At 33.1% G+C, this 19,037-nt stretch overlaps 2 protein-coding genes, 1 non-coding gene and 1 pseudogene across 3 annotated transcripts; 3 read left to right on the forward strand and 1 right to left on the reverse strand.

The window, feature by feature from the left end:
* LOC133674962 (small nucleolar RNA Z247) lies at window positions 1-137 on the reverse strand. The gene has a single exon (XR_009835290.1). It is a non-coding gene; the product is annotated as a small nucleolar RNA Z247 (small nucleolar RNA).
* A 3,939-nt stretch (window positions 138-4,076) lies between these two features.
* Window positions 4,077-6,414, forward strand: LOC133674734 (cuscuta receptor 1-like). Its single transcript, XM_062095940.1, has 5 exons — window positions 4,077-4,452; window positions 4,603-4,758; window positions 4,945-5,019; window positions 5,958-6,185; window positions 6,319-6,414. The coding sequence occupies exons 1-5, from the start codon at window positions 4,077-4,079 to the stop codon at window positions 6,402-6,404; spliced, it is 921 nt and encodes a 306-aa protein (XP_061951924.1). The 3' UTR covers window positions 6,405-6,414.
* Window positions 6,415-9,219: 2,805 nt separating this feature from the next.
* LOC133674000 (cuscuta receptor 1-like) lies at window positions 9,220-12,585 on the forward strand. The gene is made up of 2 exons (XM_062094965.1): window positions 9,220-9,277; window positions 10,205-12,585. The coding sequence occupies exons 1-2, from the start codon at window positions 9,220-9,222 to the stop codon at window positions 12,328-12,330; spliced, it is 2,184 nt and encodes a 727-aa protein (XP_061950949.1). The 3' UTR covers window positions 12,331-12,585.
* A 294-nt stretch (window positions 12,586-12,879) lies between these two features.
* LOC133674001 (calcium uptake protein, mitochondrial-like) lies at window positions 12,880-18,338 on the forward strand (annotated as a pseudogene).
* Window positions 18,339-19,037: the final 699 nt, after the last annotated feature.

Here is a 19,037-nt window from a genome sequence, read left to right on the forward strand (position 1 = left end):
TCAGAAGTTAGTAATAGAGAATAGATTTCCTCAAGAGTAATGTCATCAGTACGTGCTGATATAGAGGCCACAAAGCTGTCATATTCATGGCTGAGTCCTGCAAGAATATATGTTATAATATCATCATGATTCAGTGGTTGTCCAGCAACAGCTAATTCATCAGTGAGTCTTTTGATGTAATGGAAGTAATCAGTGGTTGTCTTGCTTCCTTTTGTTGCAGTTGCAAGTTGTGTGCGGATTTGCAGAATGCGCGCACGAGACCGAGAGGAGAAGGTATCATCCAACGCATTCCATACAGCCTTGGAAGATGTATAAGTGACAACTTGAGCAAGAATTGGCTCAGACAGAGAAGTCATAAGAGTGCTGAGAATGAGATTATCCTGACGAACCCATTGAGAGTAGGCTGGGTTTAGACGTTTAGAGACAACAGAAGTTTCAGGGTGAGTAACAGAGATGATTTTAGGTGGTTTGGGAATGCTACCATCTATATAACCGAAGAGATCTTGTCCTCTGAAATATGGTACAAGCTGTGCTTTCCAGAGAAGGAAGTTGTCATGGTTGAGTTTGACAGTAGCAACAGAAGGCATGGAGATGACAGAAGAGTGGGGTGGAGTTGCAGGAGAATTTGAGGAAGACATTTAGACGTTAGTCTTTTGATGCTCTGATACCATATAAGAAAATACAAACTGATCGTGTATATTAGAATTACACTTCTTATTTCTTGTTTGTTCTGTACATATCCTGATATATATATATATAGTATTACATTAACAGCTTCTAACGTATTTTACCAGCTATTGATTTTGAATGCATAGAATCATATCTTCAAATCATTTGATTTTGAATGCATATAATCATATCTTCAAATTATTTATCTGCTGCTGCTTTCACGGAGGATAAGTTGCTGCTGCTGTAATCACGGGTGTATCAGATTCCTGTTCTTCATAGGATTGTTTGGTGTGATCCTTTACAGTCTCTGTCACTGCATTCACGGGTGGATCAATATCTTCACCCTTGAATTCAGTAACCATTACTTGATCTTCTACAATGTCTACATTTTATTGGACGACGAAGCAGAAACACGATGATGCATTTTTATTTATTGATTTTCAATGAAGTTATCGAACACAAGGGAGCACGAACAATAAAATAAAACCATGTTCTCCTCTGATATCACCACTTACGAACAGACAGAGGTGGAAACATGCGCACTGTTATAAAGGAAAGATCAGAAGAAAAGAAAGCTCTGGTCGAGACTCTGATATCCTAACCTTTCTCAGAATGCCCTCGTAATTTCCTCACATGGCCTTGGACTGATAATTAGCTCAACGAAACAGTTGCTTAGCTTGATTTATAAATGCCACCCTCCATCTATATGTACACTACCGCACTACACACTCTTCAAATGATAAAAAAATTCACTTCAAACATTTCTTTTATGCCTCATTCTTCTTCTCTTTCATCATATTTGCAGGTGAGAAACTTCCACAGTTTCTTGGAAAAAGCCTTGTGGATTCATCTATAGTCAATATTTCTAAAGCGAGGACTAGCTAGGTCTCACACTCACACTTCATGCCTAATCCTAAATCATTATCCTACCATTGATGACCCTTTTATCATGAATATAATCCATTGAATCTAAAACATGACCAAGAAACAAGCCAATTCTCAATTTTCCATAACCAACTTTTTAGATCTAATGCCTTTATTTCTACAGTGAGGAGTAGGTCTCACACGTCAGGCTTTATTTTAAATCATTATCTTACTATTGATGACCATTTTATCATGAACATAATAGTTTAGGAAAAACTTTAAGCTTAGGATTATTGTGAATTCAAACATTAAACTACTTATATTTGACGGGAAGTATAGAATAAATGTTATTTTTTCTATTATACAATCAGCTTTTTACATAAAACTCTGAATACTAATTAAAATTTCTAATTATCATAAATAAATTAGTTTTTATTTATTTTTATAATTAGTGTCCATTTATTCTTGCATTTTAAAATAGTTTTTAAAAATTTAAATTTTTTATTTTTTAAAATTATTTTTTAAATATTTTTAAATTATTTTAATATGTTAATATCACAAATAAATTTTTAAATCAGACATAATCATTCAAGATTAATAAAAACTAAACGATGATAAATAAATAACTACCAATCAATTTGAGACAAATGCAAAATGATGCAAGTGGACGCTTGAAAAATAGAGCAATGAAGTGGTCTTTACGCTCAATGTGTCTCCCACGGCAAAAAAAAAAATAATGCAATCAGTCAGTGCCAGCTGGAAACTTACTCCAAGAAACTTCTTGGAAGTAACAATCCAACACAAACACAAAGCCGTCTAAAATATTTACAAATAGTTATAACATTTAATTATTTATGTAGGGTTCTCTTTTTAAAATATTTTTTATTTTAAAATATTTTAAAATAATTCATTTCCGCGTGCATGTCATGCTCCTCCATTGTTTTTTCAGCCTGTCCAGTTCCAGTATCTGCACACCACGCGCTGCTGCTGTTTCCGGTGTTTTTTCCGCGTTCCTCCGGGAATAAAAAAAATGTTATTTTTCTCATTTAATTATTTAAATATTTATTCTAAATGTGAATTGTTTTTTTGGATTGCACAATGTAATTTATGTATTTGCACAATAGTTGTGTGATTTACATATATTTTATTTATGTTGAATGATATTTTTCCATCCTACATTAACCATAATTCTATAGGTAGAATCACCTTTGAAGTGATTAAGAGCGTGTTTGGTATTGTAATTGCGGGTGTTTTTTAAATAGTTTTTCGTGTCGAAATGCATGTCAATGATGTTTTTTCATTTTTTTTAAAATTATTTTTGACATCAGCACATCAAAACGATCCAAAAAATACAAACCGCACTCAATTTTAGCAAAAAAAAAATTAAATTTTGATGAAACACAATTACAAACGCAATACCAAACGATGTCTAAATCTGCTTCAATATATTTGAGAGTCAAGTAATGCCACTCATCAGTATTCTAAATGCGAAGAGAAGAGTAGAAGCAAGTGATAGCTATGCAGGTGAAACTCAATAATAATAATTATTTTTTAAAATATTTTTTTATTTAAAAATATATTAATATAATATTTTTATTTTATAAAAATTATTTTTAATACATTGAAACTATCAAAGCTATAAATAAATAATTAATTTAAAATAAATAAATAAATAAAATTTAAAATTTTTTCATATTTTTTTTTTATAAATGTAAAGACAAAGGGGATATATAGTCAACCTCTTGGTGTCACTATAAATTATTGATGTCGATTGATGCAAATGCTAACACTAGCGAAGAAGGAAGAGGCCAATAAGCCAAAAGAAGACTCCAAGTCAATGTCTAAATCTCCTCTTTTATGGAACGAAGATTAATTTGTCATGCTAGACTTCCAAACTGGGTCACCCAGCGAAGGTAGGTATAGATTTTATTGGACGACAATCATTTTAATAAATACGGGACGACAAATCACAAACATAATCATGTTTTTTATTTTTTTTATTGATTTTTATGCACAGGGGATCGCGTACAAGATTAATACAAACTCCCCTTACTCTCGTATTGACTATAGAGATAGAATGAAACTGCCAATTATATATATATATATATATATATATATATATATATATATATATATAAACATGAGGAGGTGGGCTGTACCAATATAATCTCATCGAGGCTTTTAAACCATTTTAGAACATGACGAAGAGACTGGTGAGAAATCTCAGTTTTCCATAACCAACTTTCAGATATAATGCTATATTTCCAAATTAAAGATGGTTTTCTGCAAGTCTTAAGATTAAACAAGTTTTATTTAAGAGTAATAATTTTACATTGTGTTCTAAAACAAAAAACAAAAAACAAATATTGAAACTTCATGGAAATTGATGGACTGAGGAACCTTACGTCACCTTCCATAAAAGATCCACTTGATCAAAGATGGGCCCGCCGGACGGCAATGCATGGTGCTCTCCCCTATAAAGAGCCTTTGGCTCCTAAGAAGTATTTGATACATTAATTTCAAGCAGAAACAGAGGGGTACAAATGATATTAAACAGCTTCTCTCTGCCAGGAGTGGCGGTGATAATGATGATTAATGTCATGCTTCTATCACAAGGGTGTTTCGAGGAAGAACGAATTGCTCTTTTGCAAATCAAAACTTCCTTTGGTGACCACCCAAATGACAATTTACCCCCGCTGTTCTATTGGGGAAAAGATGCCCTCTGTTGCAGCTGGGAAGGAGTTACCTGCAGCAATTCCACTACAAGACGAGTCATCGAAATCGATCTTTTCTTCGCAAGAGATTGGTACTCATCTATGGGAGATTGGTACCTAAATGCATCTATATTTCTTCCCTTCCAAGAACTCAAAGTTCTTGACTTGGGTGCAAATAGAATAGCTGGCTGTGTTGCGAATGAAGGTTTGTCTCTTCCTTAAAGACTTCATCTTTAGTAATTTTAGCACGAAAATGAACATATATAAACTGAAATCGATTTATTCTTTTAATTAATCAAATAATGTTTTTAGCTTTATACCCTAACAACTACCTAGAAATCTTACATGCATGCAGGTTTCGAGAGACTATCAAGACTTAACAAATTGGAGACTCTTTATTTAAGCTTCAATAATTTCAACAATAGCATCCTATCATCCCTCAAAGGGCTTTTATCTCTCAAACATCTACATCTTGATGCGAACCAGTTGAAAGGATCAATAAATACGAAAGGTACTTAGAGACACACAAACACATCATCACAACCAATTGAAAAATACTCAAAATGTGAAACACACATATGTCCATTTATTCTTTGATATGAAGTTATGAATTGACCCCTATAAATTTCAATTCGAGAATAACAGACCTAAGAGTTTTATATTAATTCTTCTCTTTTGTATTATTTCCTTAACTCAGAATTTGATTCATTGAGCAACTTGGAGGTGCTATCGCTATCCTACAATAACATCCAAGAATTTACAACCTTAAGAGGTATCAATTAATTAAGGGTCGTTTGATAACTCTTTTATTTCTCTTTTTTACTCTTTTTTGTGTGTGTTTGTCTTCAATTTTTAAATAATACCGCACTTGGTCTCAATCATTTATTTAAATTGGTGGGAATCCAAAGCTAGAAGGTGTAAATGTAACCTTCACTCAGTACCGACTTGATTCTCAACCAGTTTATTCTACCATTCACTATTGACCTCCAGTGACTTTGGGTGCATGGTCCTGTAAAAGGGCTCTCCTGTCATCTGTTTCTTTTGATCCTATAAATATATTAAAATTTATAATACATTCAGGATTTCTAAAAATATCTAAAAACATCTGAACTTGTGTAGTTAAAATATATAATTCTCTTGTTTATTATTAAAAACTATTTTTTTAATTTTTTTTAAATTTATTTTTTACATTAGTACATTAAAACAATTTAAAAATAATACAAAAAATTAATTTGAAGGGAAAACCAATAATCAAATTTTGATGAAAAACAGTTAAATCTCAATGCCAAACAGGCACTACGAGCTTATTTGGTATTGTGGTTGAACCGTAGTTTCTCTATTGTTTTTTATTTTTTTATTGTTTTAATGTGCTAATATAAAAAAAATAAAAAAATATTTTAATAGATTTCCAAACAACAAACACTCTTTAAAATATAATTTCTACTACATTTTCAAACAGGCTCTAATTAGGTGATGAATCATAATTGTTAAATTTAGTTTGATACCAAACCATTGGATTAACCTATAATTTTTTTCTCAATATTTCAAATAATTAACGATTTTGACGTGAGTGATAATCATGTAGTTGGTTTTCAAATCAAAGATTTGTCTCTTAATTAAATTCTTTTAAGACAAAAATGAATATTTAGGATTTGAAATGCAATTGATTTTGAAACTAATCACTAACCGCTTGCTATAAATATCATGCAGGCTCTGAAGGACCATCAAGGCTTAACAAATTGCAGAGTCTTGATTTAAGCTTCAATAACTTCAACAATAGCATCCTATCATCCCTCGAAGGGCTTAACAAATTAGAGAGTCTTGATTTAAGATACAATCACTTCAACAATAGCATCCTATCATCCCTCAAAGAGCTTTCATCTCTCAAACATCTAAATCTTGGTGACAACCAGCTGCAAGGATCAATAAACATGAAAGGTACTTAGACCCACACAAACACATCATCATAACTCATTGAAAAAGAGTCGAAATGTTACATATAAGTTTCAATTTGAGAATAAAAGACCTAAAAATTTTATATTAACTCTTTTGTATTCTTTTCTTAACTCAGAATTTGATTCATTGAGCAACTTGGAGGAGCTATCGCTGTCAGGAAATAATATCCAAAATTTTGTAGCCTTAACAGGTATCAATTAATTAAGGGCCGTTTGATAACTCTTTTATTTCTCATTTTTACTCTCTTTTTTTCTGTCTATCTTATCTTTTTCATTTCAAGTACCTTAGATTTAACCTTAGTGCCCAATATCCATCTTAAGTTTAATATTTCAAGTTTCAGATTAAGTATATTTGGTTTCTTTAGTGCTTATTTCGGTTTAAATTTTATTTTTATTATATTTTAATTCCAAAAAAATAAGACGAGAGAGGAAGGGATTAGTGTTTTTTGTCTACGTGACCTAGGAAAACATATCTCTCTCTGTTAGATAAAAAAAATCATGAATTTGAATTTTTACATATCGAATATTAAAATAAAAAATAAAAAATAAAAAAAACTATTTAAATAAATAATACTTTGTAAGTGATCCACTATAAAAGCACATTCTCTATTTTATTAATTAATTAATTAGTTGTGCCAAAGTGTGAATAATATATTAATTATACCAAACCTCTATGTACCTTTATTTAAATCAAGCTACATCACAATACTACTTTAGATTCCGGGCTTGTTTGTTGTTATTATTGAACTGTTATTTTGTTATTTTTTGAATTGTTTTGCTTTAAAAATAAAATTTTAAAAATAAAAAAATATTTTAATATGTTTTCAAATAAAAAACATTTATAAATGCAATCTTTATGATACACATTCTCAAACAGACTCTAAGTTATGAGATGAATAATTATTTAGCTTGATACTTGTTTGTTTTTTCAATTTACAACTACACTTCAAATAATTAACAATTTTGAAATGATTGATAATCATGTAGTTGGTTTTCAAATCAAAGACTTCTTTCTTAATTAAATTTTTTGAAGACAAAAATGAATATTTAGGATATGAAATGTAATTGATTTTTTTAAAATTAATCACTAACCGCTTACTATAAATATCATGCAGGTTATGAAGGACCATCAAGGCTTAACAAGTTGGAGAGTCTTGATTTAGGCTATAATAAAATCAACGATAGCACCTTATCATTCTTCAAAGGGTTTTCATCTCTCAGGCATCTATATCTTTATAGTCAGATGAACGTATCAATAGACACGAAAGGTTACATGCCTACATATATTCCTTTTATATATATATATATATATATATATATATATATATATATATATATATATATATATATATATATTACTAGTTTTTTTTTCAAGTGACAAGATGATTTTATTTTATTTTTTGTTTGTAATTTTAGAATATAGTCTCAAAACTACCTAGTTAATTGGAATTAAATAATCAAAACCGATATTATACATGAAAATAATTAAATTCCCTTTTAATAATTACTACTAGCAACACACTTCCACAACTATCATCTGTTTCCTAAAATATTCTTAATACTTTATTATTAGAATAATAAGGATATGTATTTTTACTAGTACTTCTAAAATTTATTTGGTTTTGTTGTGCTTTCACATAAAACACCTACTTTAATTCATTATACAGAAGCAAGGAATTACATAATTATCTCGTAATCATCTTTTACATGTTTTTTCTAGAATAGCATGCTTGCCTTCTCTAAAAACAAATTCTTTATCAATTATAATAATCTTTTACTCTATTTTTTTGCTTTATTAATATGAATAACTTATTTTCTTAAACTCAAATTTACTCAAACGATAGGAATAAATTAAGTTAATCTTGGACTCTTAGCATTTTTGTCAAGCTATTAGAAGAACTAAACAAGTATATAAAAAAAGAATATTTAATACATGGAATTAGGAATCTTTAATAGTATATTATTAAAATAATAAGGATATGGATTTTTTTTTAGATAAATATATGAACAAGGATAATATATTTGTTTTTCATATCAATGGAAAATAAGCCTTATTCTTTTGATATATTATTTTCGTTCTTTGTTCTTTTATAAAATTTTTGTTTGTTTTTAATTTATTCATTCAATTATAATTTGTCAAATATTTTGTTTTTAATTCGATCTTTATTCTTTAATTTCTATTTTTTCCTTAATTTTTTTGTTAAAATTTTATTAGTTTTCAATTTCAATCAAGGTTTATGTTATTTTATTTTTTTCAATTTGAACCTCATTATTTTCATTTATTTTTTTCATTTGTGAAAGTTATTTTTGTTTTCAATTTAATACTCCAATTGAAAATTTTTGCTTGCTTCATATTATTTTTTATTTTGATTTTCATCCTCATTCTTTTAATTACAATTTTTTTTATTTTGATCCTTTTATGTAATTGATTTTTTTCTCAGTTTCATCATTTAGCTTCTGATTTGTTAGGGATCGAGCTTCGTGATTTTTTTATTTATAGTGCTTTCAAACTAATGACTCAGGTCATAAGTTTTAAAGTTAATATGGTTCAATATTCTTTTTTCTTGCTCATTTTCTTTTTCAATTTTATTGTTCTATATTATTTTAAAAAATATTTTTATTATTATTTTAATCAATCAGTTTTATATATGTTTTTATTTCTATTATCTTTTTATTGATTTTAATAAATAAATTCAGTAAATATAACTGGATAAATATTTTATTTTACGAGATAAATAAGTGTTATGATTAAAATAGCTATTGGTAACATTTTTTTTTTATTTTTTTACATAGATGATTATCGATTTATTTAATTAGATACATGAATAAGTGTTATGATTTATATTTTGAATTTTTGATGTAAAAAAACACATTAAAATAGCTTGCATATCCAGTTTTATTTTTAGACTTGCAGTGAAATATGGGACAAATAGCTATATATATATATATATATATATATTACACACACACACACACACACACACACACACACACACACACACACACACACACAAGAAATGGATGCAATTCTAAGTGTATTCAATGGGAAAGACAAGAATTGTTTAATAGCTATTTGTATTAAATTTATATGAATGCACAAGCCAATGTGAGGGTGTGGGGACATGCATATAAAATTATATGTAGAGAACTTAACTGTAATCGACGTTCAAACTAGTTTGAGGATATCTCTTACCATTAAACCAATAAAATAAAACATTTAACATGTAAACTGGGTTTCTTTAGCCCTGTGTATAGACAAAAAGTAGAAAAAAAAATAAAATATTCATGCAAAAGTTGAAAAAAGAGAAAAATATGAGAAGAGGTTTTAAATAAATAGTTTGAATTTAGTTTATGTTATCACATAAACCAATTGAATTATTTAAAATTTATATTAGAGATTTTTAGATAAAATGTAAAAATAATAATAATGAAGAAAATCATCTCTTACACTAGTTCAATCATTGTTAATAAGTCCTCCAAGTTGTTTAAAAGTTTATGATAATATAGGATTTGGATTATGTAATTTTTGAAACTTTATTATTTTGTTAATTATGTTTTTTCTTTCTTAATAAAATTACAAAATCAATTGATACAATAGTATCTCTTTAGAGTAATAAGAATGTCATTCTAAATGCATCAAGAAAATTATATATATAATTTTATTACTTTTTTTATTTTAGTTTTAGAGAAAAATCTCTTAAAACCAATTTCAAATTAATAAGAAAAATTTAATAATTGATACTAAGCACCAATTAAAAATCTCTTAAAACCAATTTCAAATATAATCAAATCATTAAGAAATTGATTACATGTGAATAATTAAACAACCACATTATATTACTATCTCAATGCAGAGCCATATAACTAGTTTAGTAATAGTTTCCTAGTCCTCGCATATAAGAAGAGCCTTCATTAATCCTATATTGCTCGCCCTATGTATGATCCTATAGTTTCCATTACATTATTATATGCTAAATTTCTTTTAACATGGATAATTTGCAGGCCTTTGTGAGTTAAAGCATCTCCAGGAACTAGATATCAGCTATAATAATCTCACTGGTTCTTTGCCTTTGTGTTTCTCGAATTTGACAAACCTTCAAGCTTTAGATATCTCTTCCAACCACTTCACTGGGAATATATCCTTGAGTCTCATTGGAAGTCTCACGTCTATTCAATATCTAAGACTTTCACACAATCACTTCCAAATCCCAATGTCACTTGGCCCATTTTTTAACCTTTCAAAACTCAAGCATTTGAATGGTGACCATAATGAGATATACGAGTCAACAGAGCTGGTACACAATTTGATTCCAAGGTTCCAGTTACAGTGGCTTTCTTTGGAATGTACCGGATCCGGCGGGACATTTCCAAAATCCCTGTACTATCAGCATGACCTTTATTTTGTTGATCTCTCACACATCAAAATGACAGGAGAATTTCCGAGCTGGTTGTTACAGAACAACACAAAACTTGAAAAGCTTTATTTGGTCAACAATTCTCTTTCAGGATCTTTCCAATTAGCAAATCATTCCCTTGTGAGGCTGTCACATTTGGATATCTCGAGAAATCACATCCATAATCAAATTCCCACCGAAATTGGAGCATGTTTCCCGAGGTTAGTGTTTTTGAACCTGTCCAGAAATGATTTTGATGGTAGCATTCCCTCTTCGATCAGCAATATGAGCCTCTTGAAAGTCTTAGATTTGTCCAACAATAGCTTATCAGGCAACATACCCGAGCAGTTGGTGGAAGGCTGTTTATCATTAGAGGTTATCATGCTTTCAAATAATAATTTCAAAGGCCAGCTTTTCTGGAAAAATTTCAACTTAACATACTTGACAGAGCTGATATTAAGAGGGAATCAGTTAACTGGGATTCTTCCGAATAGCTTGTCTAATTGTTCTGCATTGGAAGCATTGGATGTCAGTCTCAACAATTTATCTGGTAAGATACCGAGATGGATAGGGTATATGTCTTCTCTTCAATATTTAGACCTTTCAGAGAACAATCTTTATGGAAGTCTACCATCCAGCTTTTGTTCTTCAAGGATGATGACAGAAGTTTATTTATCTAAAAATAAACTAGAAGGATCACTGATTGATGCATTTGATGGCTGCCTGTCGCTGAACAGATTAGATCTTAGCCATAATTATTTTAGAGGTAAAATTCCGGAGTCAATTGGTTCTTTGTTCCAGTTGAGCTTTCTTCTTTTAGGTTATAATAATCTAGTAGGTGAAATCCCAAGCCAGCTGTGCAAACTAGAGAAATTAAGCTTGATTGATCTTTCTCATAATAATCTGTGTGGTCATATTCTTCCATGCCTACAACCTAGCAGCAAATGGTATCGGGAACGAGAAGCATCTATAAATCCTTCTGATAGTGCTCCAGGTCCTATTATGCCATTTGCCGCTGCTCCTATTCCTTTGGAAGATCCTTCTGTGAATAAAGCTTTTGAGTTTACAACAAAGAGTAGATCTTATTCATTCAAGGGAATCATCCTCACTTACTTCTCTGGTATCGATCTCTCCTGCAACAATTTGACTGGAGAGATTCCTTTTGAGCTTGGATACCTTAGCAACATCCAGGTGTTGAATCTATCCCATAACAGTTTAACAGGTCCAATACCATCTACATTTTCAAACCTGAAGGAAATTGAAAGCATGGATCTTTCCTACAACAACTTGAACGGGGAAATTCCTCATCAGCTTCTCAACTTAAACTTCCTTTCTGCTTTCAGTGTAGCCTACAATAACTTATCTGGCAAAACACCAGAGATGGTTGGACAATTCTCAACATTCAACAAGTCTAGCTACGAGGGAAATCCGTTGCTTTGTGGACCACCGCTCACCAATAACGACATTGGAGAAATATCACCATCACCGTTGCCAAGGTATAAGACTGACCAAAATGAAGAAAATGGCTTCATTGATATGGAGGCTTTCTATGTGACATTTTCAGTAGCATACATCATGGTCCTGTTGGCAATAGGTGCAATTCTGTACATAAACCCACATTGGCGACGAGCATGGTTTTACTTTATTGGGAAGAGCATCAATAATTGCTATTACTATCTTGTAGACAATCTACTTGTGCCAGCCAAGTTCAGACGATTTCAGCCTTGTGTCTGAAATATACTTTATTTAGAATTTACATTTTCAAGTCGTGATTAATCAATAAACCAGTTATATATATATATATATATATCATGGTCCTATTGGCAGAGGAACTTTATTCCTAAAATAAAGTGTGGTTAGGGTTCTTGTTTGGCCTTTTCATGAATTCTGTACTCGTGTCTTTTGATTCTTATTGTAGTTGGTTCAGGTTTTGTCAAAAATCTCACAAGACAATTCATGATTTTTATTGAGTAGAAACTTTCCAGTTCAGCGAACGTAGTTTAAGGATGAAACTATGAAGGGTACTGATTATTAATTATTTCGTCGTTCACTGTACACTTGACACGAGTTAGCAGCTACCAAGGAAAAACTAAAGGGCGGGCTTAACTGTCTGATCATAAGAAACTACCTTAACTAACTCCATCTTTCTCGGTCAACAATAACATTCTTGATTCCTGCTAAAATTCCATTTCCATCTTTCTCTTACATTTATCTATTTCTTAATTCAGAAACCCTTTTCAGCTTTATCTGTTGTAAGAACACGGAAAGAAATTTTTTACTACTATGTTGTCTTGGGAATTCCTGAGGAAATCCTCAGAGTTGGCCGGTAGAGTGCTTGCCAATCAACGGACCTGCACAAGAGCATTGCTAACACAATCAGAAGGGCCTGATCCATTACCAGTGGCAGCTTCTTTGTCAAGATCATCCTTTGGTGGATCCAATAATGGTGACCATAAGAGTGGAGATGCATTGCTGAAATTTTTATTAAGATCAGTCGCTTCTTCTTTGTCAAGATCATCCTTTGGTGGATCCAATAATGGTGACAATAAGAGTGGAGATGCATTGCTGAAATTTTTATTAAGATCAGTCGCTTCAGGAGTTGTGATTGGTGGCTCCAGCTTGAGCTTTAGCAAGTACTGGTATCCTTCCTTGGTTGATAAGTGTTCGTTTGTTTCTTTCGCCGACAGTGCAGATTTCAAGTGATGATCTTCTTCCACACAAGAAGAAGAAAAGGTACCTCTGTAATTTTTTTCTTCACTTACAATTTCGGTTTCTGAATTGAGTCATGCATAATATACCAGATTTTTTTCTACAATATTACTTTTTTTCATGCATATGAACAAGGGATCATACAGACTTTTTCAATGTCTGGTATTGGGTACTCCTTTGTATCATTTTTGTCGATTGTTCCAGATTCATACAGGAGAAGATTTTTCTTTAATTATGAAAAGCGCATCAGGTTGCAAAGCCCTCCAGAGAAGGTACGCAAATCTTTCAGGAATGGAAATATTTTCTTTGTATTTATGCCAGCATTCAATCACACACATTATTGGCGACTCAATTCATTGCAGCAACATGTCTAACTTTAAGCAATGAGAAATTAAATAATGAACTTGTGTGTTGTTATTTGGTTTTCTGTCTGTTGAAACAAAGCTTTCTTCTTTTCTGATTTACCAATTCACTATGATTCCAAGTATGCACTTTTATTAATTGGCAATCCTACGGCTAAGCCTGGCGTTGGCAAGGTCAATTCAAGCATGTCTTGGACATTAGATCTCAATCCTGCCTCTCCGGCAGTGGAAGCTATCTAGGCTTTCCAATGCAGAGCAATGGACTTCTTCAAAACCATTTTTAGGACATTTATGTTTTACCTGATTGTCTGATCGGGGAAAGCTTGAAACCTTTAAATGACTTACGAAAGGCTAATTCATCCACAAATGGAACCAAAGATTCAAATATTGTTAGGGGTTTGTATTAAAGATGTGCATCAAGACAACCTTGCTGTCCTTCAATAAGAGCACCCAAAAACTCAGAAGTGGCATGAAAGTCAGTTGTCAACTACCCACTATCTTCCAACTCCTTCTAGTTTTAATAGGATTGATCTTCTGGTACACTAAGTCCACTTTTCATTTTGTTTCCCTGATATTCTTTTATTTTTTATCTTCCTGGGTGTGGAAGCCATTATCACACCTATGAGTACTAGTTATATGTTATGCTTTTTTGTGTGTGTAATGTTTCATTTATTTTCCTTTCAGGTTTTTGAGTACTTCGCATCTTTTAAAACGCCTGATGGTGAAGTTCTTATGACACCAGCAGACTTGATGCGAGCAGTTGTTCCTGTATTTCCTCCATCAGAGTCAAATCAAGTTAGAGAGGGATTTCTGAGAGGGGAAACAGTCCCTGGGGAATTGCATTGTGTTCTTACTTAGTCCTTTCCATGTTCAACGTTTAGGTACATCTTCTTTGTCACCCTGCTCAAGTGCTCAGCATTCCTGAATCAAGTTTTTCTGTTGCATTTAAGATGTTTGACCTCGACAATAATGGGTGAGTTGCTTGTAGTTTCAAGATCTAAGTGTTAAGTGTGGACACAAGCTGATGGTGGTGGCAGTCATGTCAAGCATGACTGCTGTCAAACATGGCTGCAAAGTTAGGCATGGTAGGTTGCCTACCATTGAAAATGGTGGCTGCCATATTTGACTAAAGAAGAGTGTCTTGATTATAAATAGAGATGCTGACAGAGAGACGAAGTAGATTGAGAAATAGAGAGAAACACAGAGAGAGAGAGCTAGGGAGAGTTAAGTTGAGTTGAGAAGAATTTTCTCCTCCTCCTTGTTTTGTTGTTTGTATTGTTTCCAAGTTTGATTAATACAAACCAGTAGCTCCGTGGAGTAGGCAAATTGCCGAACCACGTAAATTTGTGTGTGTTTGATTGCTTGAATGACCCAACACTATGTGCAGTTGGCAGGTGACCAGACCAGGAAGCTACTCCAAGTAAAGACATTTAGTTCAGTAGAAATATGAATTGCCTTTATCTTGAAGAAAATTTTTCATTTACTTGCTTTCTTCTGGACACACAGTCCACATCATAGTTCAGCTTCTGCAGAATATCAAAACAATTTTGAAGTTCATTGATACTTATAGTACAATTTGCTTCTTGATTCTCTTATTTCTATTTGTGCTTATTTAAATGTTCGCGTGTTTATAACAGACAAATTGACAGAGAAGAATTTAAGAAAGTGATGGGTTTGATGAGAGCTCAAAACAGGCAAGGGGCAGGCCTCAGAGATGGAAGGAGATTTGGGTTGAAAGTAGCAGAGCCTGTGGAGAATGGTGGCCTCTTAGAATACTTCTTTGGCAAAGATGGCAGGACCTGTCTCCAACATGAAAGATTTGTCCAATTTTTGAGGGACATGCATGATGAAGTATGTGTTTATATTTCTAACTTCTTATTACAGTTTCTGTTGTAATCTGTGTTTATACTTCCTACTTTTTATTACAGTTTCTGATGTAATCTCCCATAAAGGGTTTTAAATTAACAGGATTTTTGTTGGGAAATGTCAGGAATGTCATAATATTGATTCGATAGAGGATAAGTTTCCTTTTCCAGTCTAATTGTGCTCTTATGAATCATCAATTCTTGATTCTGTTCATGATCATTGTCTCATTGTACTCTTATATAATATAATTCACAAGAACTGAATCTGTTGAATTTTACAGATTTTACAGCTGGAATTCGCCCATTATGATTACAGATCATGTGGTACTATATCAGCTAAAGATTTTGCCTTGTCCTTGGTTGCATCAGCTGACATTAGACACATTAGCAAGCTACTCGATCGGGTAGATGAAGTAAGCAATTGTTAGGATTTACCATTATTGGACAACCTACCCTAAGGAGTAGGGTTACCATTTTTTGTCAATGGTAGCTGCATCCACCATTGACAAGTGTATCAACCCATGTGCAGCCATTGTTGAGAAGACACAATTGTTGCCTATAAAAGGGCACCGGGAGTGAGAGTAAAATGTGAGAGAGAACGTGAGTGTGTGCAAGAGAGTAGAAAGAAAGAGAGCTGCAATGGCAGCAGCCTTGCTGCCATTGCAGCAGCTGCAAGAGCAGCAATGAGAGTTGATGAGTTGAGTAGAATAGATGTAATCCTCCTCCTCTACATGTATTTATTGTAACCCTTTCTCTAGCTCTAATACAATGACTCTCTCCCGTGGATGTAGGCTGTTTTGCCGAACCACGTTAAATATTGTGTCAGTGTGCTTAGCCCCCTATGAGCAACTATCAGTACATCACCGGTCCGCGCATGGGGTGCCGGAATCACCCAACAATTGGTATCAGAGCACATGGTTTAAAGGGGTGTTTGATTTTTGCTCAAAAATGAAAATTCTCAAAATGGTGTTTTGACCATACCACTGTGTAGAGGAGGCCGAGACGAAGCCACTGGTGAAAACAGAGTCGAAATCGGACGTCGGACATGCACACACGCGCCCCCGCGCGCCGACGAGGTGGCAGTCTACAGTAAGCATGCAAAGGATGACGTCAGCATGACATAATTGTGATGTCAGCATGCACAGCAGGCATGCCAGAGATGACATCAGCATGATGTAATTGTGATGTCAGTATGCACAGTTGGCATGCCATGTCAGCGACCAGTCATCTGCCATGTCATCACCGCGGGACCCACCTGACACAGTGTGATGTCAGTATGCGCAGTTGGCAAGCAAATCCTAACAGCAATGAACTACAGATAAGAGACATACGAATTACATTCGCGGAGTTCAAAAGCTTCGCAGAGATACGTAGACAGTTGCAGTATTTATCTCTCGCCATTTTTAGCTATGGAAAAGTGAATGGGGTGTTAACGAGAAAAGATTTCCAGAGAGCTTCATCGCAGGTAAATATTTAGCTGATTGTTACATTTCTTCAAGCTTTGTTGACATCCCATTAACTGTCTTACTTCTCATACTGATATGTGGTTTAAGTTTTACTAGGTATGCGGCATCTCCATCACCAATGATTTGGTTGACATAACATTCCATGTCTTCGATGCTAATCGCGATGGGAACTTAAGTTCGGATGAGTTTGTAAGAGTTCTGCAGGGACGTGAGACGGCAAGCCTGATCGCTAGAGAACCAGGATTGAAGGGATTGATGTCTTGTTGTGCAAACTGCGCCAAAAATTACTCATCTGCAAAGCGTCTCCTCTAATATATTGGCCAATACATGGTAAACCTGGACATTTACGTAAAGCATAGCACCATAGGTATGACAGGTTAGTGACTAACCAACATCTAGTTGCCCGGTAGCAGATTGTCATATTGTTGTTTTGTTTTTTCTTCATGGGGTTGCACTAGAAGTATTCACTACTGAGATAGGTATTAAAGATTGTCAGGTTTCGTCTGCAGATTGAAGTGAAGGTATCATGGATAACCCAGAAAAACCATGGCATTCTCCACTTCCCAACTCTGATCGATCGGAAACATGCTCAGCCTCCAATCCAACATGTATTTGCTCCTTCAAGTCACACCAAGTTGTCTCATATAAGTTTTAGAGGTGAAATACTCCCTGGACATTTCCTCTCCTACTCAAGGTCATATAGGCCAGAGATGGGGATTAGTATGCTTATTCTTGCCATGAATATAGTACGGTACAGAGGCTTCGCCTTGTTTGTAGAAAATTATGCCATCAATAATTTTCCACGATTTTCATAGCCTTGCGTATAGATGTATCCGTGGAGTCTATGTTTGTTGTTAAGCCTGCATGGCCTTGTAAAACCTCTCTGGTATTGTGCTCCTTATCAACCTTTCCTTCTTTTCCTATTTTTCCTTTGGCAAAAGTAGTGTAAAAAGGTGTTCTGGCAATTTGCCTTCCTCTTCTGTTCAATGTTTTGTTTAACATTTCATTATGCTCCTTTATCACGTACTTCGCATCTGCCTCTAGGATTGAATTTGAACCAAATTCAATCGATTTATATGGAACACAGGTTTTTCATACTTTCGAAGTTCAAAAGCTAGTCCACATGTTCTTTCAGGAGGAGGCATTTTTTGTTTTTTGGAGCTCAAAAGATGCATTTAGAACTTGGGACAGAACCACTAATCAAGTTCCAGTAGTAACTTTCTTCATCATTCTCTACTAAGAACTGAAGCTACAGATCTAGATTGAATATCCAAAGTCCATCCTCACTTGTAAACAAGCACTTCATGAAAAATTGTTGATGAACCAATACTTGAATGATAATGTACACTGTTAAATTCCAAAATAAATTTCTATTGTAAGAAAGCTCGTGCAAGCAGTATGGTGCAGATGGTTTCCCAAGTGAATAAGCAAATGAATATTTGCATTCATAATTCAAGCGATGGCGAGTATTTTTAGCATAAAAGTCATCATTGATAATGTGTCCATGCAACATACGCAACCCAGACTACCATGTCCATACTTGTTTATAATACAGATAAACACAGGAAATGCAAAATATTCACATTTATGTTCATGCAGGCATTATTTGTGAGTCTGTATATAGCATCTTCCACAGCATCAGAATGATGCAAATGGCAAGTGCATTATATTTTTATCTCTTTGTAATCAAAAAAAAGAAATGCCACATTAATAATAATCATTTGACAACAAAGCTATTACAATCATGAAAGTTAAATAAGATAGCATCATTCTAATGTGCCAAAATCTACACAGCAAGCAAATCCATGGATTATCTAACACAGCTCAATCTTGGAACTGATGTGGGATTCATAGGTGCCCATTAATCATACGGAGTATGATCCTTTCAGCACATTGATGTGGTATGAAAGAAATTAATTAATCAAATTTAAGTGTTTCATCATCCAAATCTTTAGTCATTTGTAAGACTAAGAGAGTTCATGCACCCAAAGGAACAAGCAATTAGATATTTTCAGCTTCATCCACAAAATGATTATAGT

The sequence above is a fragment of the Populus nigra genome, chromosome 15 (assembly GCF_951802175.1).
Source record: "Populus nigra chromosome 15, ddPopNigr1.1, whole genome shotgun sequence".
NCBI lineage: Eukaryota > Viridiplantae > Streptophyta > Magnoliopsida > Malpighiales > Salicaceae > Populus > Populus nigra.

Bases quoted from the DNA above. Each gene is read 5' to 3' on its own strand.
- LOC133674734 (XM_062095940.1), top strand. From the start codon at position 4,077: ATGATATTAAACAGCTTCTCTCTGCCAGGAGTGGCGGTGATAATGATG. The intron at 5,020-5,957 runs GTATCAATTAAT...AATATCATGCAG, and splicing joins AGAATTTACAACCTTAAGAG to GCTCTGAAGGACCATCAAGG. The intron at 6,186-6,318 runs GTACTTAGACCC...TTCTTAACTCAG, and splicing joins AGGATCAATAAACATGAAAG to AATTTGATTCATTGAGCAAC.
- LOC133674000 (XM_062094965.1), top strand. From the start codon at position 9,220: ATGGATGCAATTCTAAGTGTATTCAATGGGAAAGACAAGAATTGTTTA. The intron at 9,278-10,204 runs GTATTAAATTTA...GATAATTTGCAG, and splicing joins GAATTGTTTAATAGCTATTT to GCCTTTGTGAGTTAAAGCAT.